This window comes from Zalophus californianus, chromosome 6 (genome assembly GCF_009762305.2).
Source record: "Zalophus californianus isolate mZalCal1 chromosome 6, mZalCal1.pri.v2, whole genome shotgun sequence".
NCBI lineage: Eukaryota > Metazoa > Chordata > Mammalia > Carnivora > Otariidae > Zalophus > Zalophus californianus.
The window spans coordinates 93,329,852-93,336,984 of record NC_045600.1 but is presented as its reverse complement, the minus strand read 5'-3'; the positions used below and the strand labels follow the sequence as shown (position 1 = coordinate 93,336,984).

The following is a 7,133-nucleotide window of genomic DNA, read 5'->3' as shown; positions in this document are numbered from 1 at the left end:
TTCTCACATCCTAGCAGCATTTGATGTTGTTCAACCCAAATATTTTCCCCAATCTGATGAGTATAAAGTGATATCTCCTTATTTTCATTTGTATTTCTCTAGTTACTAATAAGGGAAGGGTGACATCTCTTTATGTGTTAACCAGTCATTTGAGTGTTACCATGTACAAATTACCTATTAATTTCCTTGGTCAATTTAAAAAATTGGACTTACTGTCTTTTTTAAAACCAATTTACAGTGGTTCCATATGTATCTTAGATTAATATTATAGATATTAATCATTTCTTGGTTGTTTAAGTTGCAAATGTGTTTCCCAGGCTGTTGCCTTTCTTAAAAGAATGGTGTCTTTCACTGAACCAAAATCTTTCCTTGTGATGACCTCAAATTCATCATTTTTTCTTCCTATGATTTTGCTACCTTGTATCTTAAGACATTCTTTCCTAACCCAACATTTAAAAGCTGTTTTCATTTCATTTCATTTTTTTCTCTTAAGAATTTTATGCTTTGGGTGGCTCAGTCGGTTAAGTGTCTGCCTTGGGCTCAGGTCATGATCTCAGGGTGTTGGGATCGAGTCCTGCATCAGGCTTCTTGCTCAGCAGGGAGCCTGCTCTTCTCCCTCTGCCTGCCGCTCCCCCTACTTGTGCTGTCTCTCTCTCCCCGACAAATAAATAAAATCTTTTTTAAAAAAAGAAAAGCCCAATGATTTAAAAAAAAAGAATATTATGGTTTTAGGGGTGCCTGGGTGGCTCAGTAGGTTAAGCATCTGCCTTTGGCTCAGGTCATGATCTCAGGGTCCTGGGATCAAGCCCCATGATCGGCTCCCTGCTCAGCAAGGAGTCTGCTTCTCCCTCTCCCTCTGCTTCTGCTCCTCCCCCCGCCCCATCAGCTAATGGACTCTCTGTCTCTCAATAAATAAAATCTTAAAAAAGAAGAACATTATGGTTTTACCTTTAAGTTTTGGTGGTTTTTTTTTAAGATTTTATTTATTTATTTGACAGACACAGCGAGAGAGGGAACACAAGCAGGGGGAGTGGGAGAGGGAGAAGCAGGCTTCCGGCTGAGCAGGGAGCCCAATTCGGGGCTCAATCCCAAGACCCTAGGATCATGACCTGAGTGGAAGGCAGACGCTTAACGACTGAGCCACCCCAGGCGCCCCTACCTTTTAAGTTTTGATCATGAAGCTATCTGGAGTTTATTTTTGGATATAGAGTTTGCCATGGCCTTACTTCCCCCACCACACCCACCATGCGCCCATTTATTAAATAATCTTTTGTTTCCCACTCTGACCCTTAAGGCCACCATATAATATGGGGCCCTGCTGGTGGACTCCCTTCTGTCCTGCTGTTCATTTATCCATTCCCATGCCAGTATCGCACTGTTTTAGTGATGATGGCTTTGTGATATCTTTTAATATGTGGTAGGGCAAATCTCACCTCTTTGGTCTTTGTTTTGAAGATTGTCTTGGTTATACATAAATTTTATTCCATATAAAATATAAAATCATTGTACAATTTTCCAAAAGTCCTGCTAGGATTTTTATTCCAATTATATTAGGCTTATACATTATATTATTAATCCGGGTTGAATTGATACCTGTACAATATCAAATATTCCCATCCGTGAAGATGAGATTTCCCCCCATTTATTCAGGCCTCCTTTTATATCCTTGTAGAGAAATTTAAACATTTTCTCCACAAAGGCCAAGTGCATTTTTGTTAGCGTAATCTCCGGGCACTTTATATGTTCATTGATGTTGTAAATGTCTTATTTTCCATCTTACATTCTATCGTAATTTCTGAATGATTATTGCTCACATGAAGGAAAATTACTCATTTTTATATTTGATTTTGAATATGGTCACCTGGCTGAACTCTCTTACAAGTTCTAATAATTTGTTGATTCTCTTGGACTTTCTACGGCAATGGTCAGATCCTCTGCTCTTTCCAGTAAACACGCTGCAAACTAAGGAAGCCAGAACTTGGACGGGGAGCGTGTCAGAACACACCTGTTTCCTGCCTCCGAGAGCCAGGGAATCCCGCCTGCGCGGTCGGCTCCGCACCCCCGCCAGGTGGACACAGTTGACCGCGGAGTTCTGGCCGGGAGGAGGCTCGCGCCAAGCCCGCAGCCCCCGCCCCAGCCAATCGCTGCGCGGATCCGCCAGGCTGGCCGGGAAGGACCAATCCGCGGCTCCTCTCCTCCCGAGGCTGCTACCCCGGGGGGAAGGTGAGTAGTCGGCCGCTGAAAAACTTCCCCCGCAAGATGACCCAGCGCTGATTTACGCGCCGGCCGCGCTGACCTTCACTGGTCCCGGGCCTCGGAGCCTCACGCCCAGCCGCCGAGCCTCGCACCTTCCCGGCCCTCGAGCTGCCCTGGCCTGTGTCGCCCATGGCGGTGGCCGCGCTGTACACGCAGGTACCTAAAGGCGGGCGCGCGGGAGGGAAGATGGCACGGCGCTAATGCTGACTGTACCTGGCGCTCAGGCCGCACCTGTGCACCTGGCGCGCTCGCCGCAGGGAAGCGCCGCGGAGGGCCTGGGGACCGGCGGCACCAGAGAGTCGCTCTCCGAGGGCTCTGGTCCCTGGCCGCGGGGCAAGCGCCCCCCACCCCGGGAGCCTGGGTCCCCTCGGGATGGGAAGACCGAGTACGAGGGGCTGCCTTACCGGACTCGAGCTTCCCGGTGCCCAGGGATCGCGCGTCTGTCTCCCGCGCCTCTCGGCCCCCTCCTCTTGAGCCACAGGTGGAATCAGAGTTGCCCACGGGGACCTGGCAATCTCAGACACGGGCGAATAATGGTATCCATAATCCTGCTGACCCTCCTCGGAGACTCTTGAACAAGAAGCCTAGCACCACAGTATTCAGGATGCTTTCTAGAATTCCTGGGTCTTCAGAAATGCCTGCACATGCATTTAGGTTCATCTGATGTCCGAAGTTGCAGCTGCCTGGGCTGTGAGGCAAGCCTCACCCGTAGAAGTTGAGGGCTTCTGTGAATCCAGGGGTCACAGGCTCTTCACCTCACACTTATACATTGCTTTACAATTTATAAAGCACCTTTCATATACACCCTGATTCTGGGAGTCAGTCTAGAGCATTTCTTGGAAACCATCTCTTCCCAGGGCCAGGGCTCCAACCCTTACATAGAAAGACAGCATTCTGGCACCCAGAACCTCCTGAGATGAGCATGGCTAATTATGTGGATAAAAAATGATTTGAAGATGTTGGCCCTTTTGAAAAAAAAACTTCATTTGAATAGCCATAAAGTCGGATCCTCTCACACCCCAGTGGAGTAAAATCTATGGTTGCTAATATTCAGACGGCTGAGACTAGAATCTATCCATTTCCCCCTGACACATGCCCTCGGTTTATATTTAAAAAGACACTTTGCTGTAGATATAAATGATAGTTGTAAATAATTGTTTCAATGGTTTAAGCAAACTTTTTTCTTCTCCTTTGCTGAATTAGTAATATAAGTACAAATTATCCAAACATTATTTGTCCTCTAACACATTTCCATTAACTAGAGTTCTACATGGGCACTGTTGAACCTCCACTATTCCAGAATAGTTTACCAGTGAGCATGTGAGCCATCAGATATCCAGCAGGGCTTCTGAAGTCTTCAACTTACTGGAGGTAAAAGAAAATTTTGGCAGAAAGCAATGCTTGGAAGATACTTTGGAGAACAGAAAATTGTTGACGATTAACCTATTTTAGGTAACATTTTTTTCAGAAGCGGAAAAAACACAGGTGTAAGCTTCTGTGTCATCAAGTGCCTTACACCGCAAATATTTTTAAATACCAACTAGGTAGCAGGCATAATGTAGGAAAACTGTAATGGAAGAGTTTTCTAGAGAAGAGCTTGGATGGACAGACAATCTGAGAATCCCAGAGCCAGGAGGAGCTTTGATGGCCATCCCTACCCACTTTGTGTCCAAGTAGGCACCTTTGTCCCAAGGCTGTCTCTTCCTTTCCAGGTGGTCAGTCAGTCCCCATGTGGTCAATTCCAGTGGTGGGAAGTTTGTATAGTTGCCTGTTTAGGTTTTAGAGAGCTTGCTTTGTTAATGAGTTTTCTTAAACGGAAACAAAATCTAAGCCCTCTCCCTTGCTTCCCCAGCACTCCCCCCAGCGCTCGCCAAGTCCACAGATCTAGCCATTTGTCCTCGAAGGACAGTACACAGCATTGGCCTAAGTCAACGCTCATGTCTGGGGACCCTTGGCCACCTTTATGCCCCAGAAATGCTGCTTCTCTGCACAGTCTTAGCCACACAACGTTTTAAAGCAGTCTGAACCTCATTTCTGTACCCAGGGGCAAATAGTGACGCTGCAGCAGGGCGATGGGGGGGGGGGGCTGTCTGTGGGTGACGGCCATACCCACCCATGGTCTGCTGGCTACCCCGTTCACTCACTTCACACTGCTGTCAGCGCCCTGCCCCCTGTTGAATCTCCCTTCCTGCATATGCCTTGAAGACAGGTATATTACCTCCCATAACACATTTATTTAGCACTTTCTGTATATAAAACATTGTGCTTGGGGGAGGTTAGAAAGATTTTTTTTTTTTTTTTTGAGCGATAGCCTTGCCTCTCAAGGAGTTTTCTGATGAGTGAGAAATGAGAAATGTGGAATAATTCATTCTGCTGAAGCCCTGAGGGATGGAGGAGCCTGCTGGGTGATAGAGCTGAGAAGGGAGGGTCATGGCAGCTGAAGAGTTAAGTCGGAGCTTTATAATCTGGTGCAGATTTTGGGCATGGGAAGACAGGATCCGGGGCTGTGTTTTAGGAAGTGGGGTATGCCAGCCCTGCCCATAGGACTCAGGTGGCTGAATTCTCAGGTCTTCCTAAGTGTCAGGGAGAGAATTAGGGCTGCCGTATTGGGCAGGGTGGACAGAGGCAGAATCCAGAGAGCGTGTGGAGGTAGGTGACAATAGGATTGGACTGGGGACAAGGAAGAGCCACGGATGATGTGGAGTTCAGGGTCTGGATGATTGAGAGCAGGGGGTGAGGCTGACACACCGAGGCACATCAGGGAGAGGTGATCTTAGGAAGCCAGGAGGCCGACTTTGTCCCTGCAGGGGTTGAGGGGGTGAAGGGGTTTCCCCGGCCAGTGCCCTGGGTTCAGGGTGGTTAGAGGTTGGTAGGGAGGTTGCACCAGAGTCTTCTGCCCCAAGGTAGAAGTTGAAGCCCAGGCAGTGAGAGCCTCGCCAAGGGAGGGAAGAGAGCCAAGACAGTTCACCGGGGAAGAAAACTCTTCAGAGGGGCCCCGGGATGGAGCCCTGACGAGGAGGAGGGGGGAGAGCTGGTATGGGGACCCCAGGGAGAGAGGTTCTGAGAAAGAGGGGGCTCCTGGGAGGAAGTGTGGTAAGAGCAGCAATTACTACCGGAGGAAGTGTAAAATGACCCTTCTCTTTCAAAAGCTATTGGCAACATGCCTTAGAAATGTTGAGAGCATTTGACCCAGCAGCTCGTCTATTTGAAATCTCTTTGAGAGAAACCGGTTTGGCCATTCACTCTGGAAGTCCCTGTCACTCTCAGACTCGCTGACCAGCCTCAAGGTCCCGCCTCTGCATCTCCCCACTCCCTGCCCACCTCTCCCTCAGCTCCCTCCTCCCTCAGCTCCTGCTCTGCAAACTTCTGGCCGGCCATTGGTGCATTCCTGCCGGTTCAACACTCTATGCCTTAGCTTGCAGGGCTCCCTCTGCTTGAAATAACTGCTTTGCTCAGCAGCGCCTCACCTTCCAAATTCAATTTGAGCAGTGCTTCCTTTTTTTTTTTTTTTTTTTTTTAGTTTCAGAGGTAAAATTTAGTGATTCACCAGTTGCATACAACATCCAGTGCTCATTACTTCAAGTGACTTCCTTAATGCCCATTCTCCAGTTACCCCATCCCCCCACCTCCCCTCTAGCAACCTCAGTTTGTCTCCTTTTTCTGTTATGTTCAATTAGCCGACATATAATACATCATTAGTTTTTGATATAGTGTTCAACAATTCATTAGTTGCGTATGACCCTGAGTGCCCATCACCACATGGGCCCTCCTTAATACCCATCACCCAATTACCCCATATCCCCACCCCCCCCTTCTGTAATCCTCAGTTTGTTTCCCAGAGTCCAGAGTCTCCCGTGGTTTGTCTCCCTCTCTGATTTCTTCCCATTCAGATTTCCCTCCCTTCCCCTACGGTCTCCACGCTATTCCTTAAGTTCCACATATGAGTGAAACCATATGATAATTGTCTTTCTCTGCTTGACTTACTTCACTTAGCATAAGAACCTCCAGTTCCATCCCTCAGTTTTTTGTTTCCTATAGTTAAGAGTCTCTTATGGTTTGTCTCCCTCTCTGATTTCATCTTATTTTATTCTTCCTTCCCTTCCCCTATGATTCTCTGTCTTGTTTCTTAACTTCTACCTATGAGTGAAATCATATAATTGTCTTTCTCTGATTGACTTATTTTGCTTAGCATAATACCCTCTAGTTGCATCCATGTCACTGCAAATGGTAAGAATTCAAAGAGAAATAAAAGGCATCCAGATTGGCAAAGAAGAAGTCAAACTTCACTCTGCAGATGACATGATACTCTATGTGGAAAACCCAAAAGACTCCACTCCAAAATTGCTAGAACTCATACAGGAATTCGGCAAAGAGGCAGGATATAAAATCAATGCACAAAAATCAGTTGCATTTCTATTCACTAACAATGAGACAGAAGAAAGAGAAATTAAGGAGCCAATCCCATTTACAATTGCACCAAAACCTGTAAGATACCTTGGAGGAGTGCCTCGTCTGAGAAATCTTTACAACCAGCTCTGCTCTCTGGGCACCTTTCACGTTGACTTGTAAGCACTCTTGTTAACTCTCTGTCACCTCCATTGACCAAGAGCTTCTAGAGAACAGGGAATGGTGGGGGCTCAGTAAACATTTGATGTGTGCATGCATGCATGAATGAGTTTTTCTGCTTTCAGAAAGAGCTGTGGGCATGAAGAAGATGATGATGGTTACTTTTATCTTACAGTCATGGAGCACTTCTTACGTGCCAGATGCCATCCTCAGAACTTTCTGTGCCTTCTTTCATTTTATCTGAATCAACAATGTTGTGTGTAGATGTTGTTATCCCAATTTTACAAACGGCTCAGATTGAGCAAATTGCC

The 7,133-nt window shown here is 46.9% G+C and overlaps 1 protein-coding gene across 1 annotated transcript in view; it reads left to right on the top strand.

The window, feature by feature from the left end:
• The first annotated feature begins 2,246 nt into the window (after window positions 1-2,246).
• The window catches only part of MYO5C (myosin VC), an 89,133-nt gene continuing 84,246 nt past the window's right edge, over window positions 2,247-7,133 (top strand). The window contains exon 1 of the mRNA XM_027572805.2: window positions 2,247-2,412. Coding sequence (XP_027428606.1) covers window positions 2,386-2,412 — 27 coding nt within the window. The 5' untranslated portion in view covers window positions 2,247-2,385. The remainder of the gene's footprint in view (window positions 2,413-7,133) is intronic.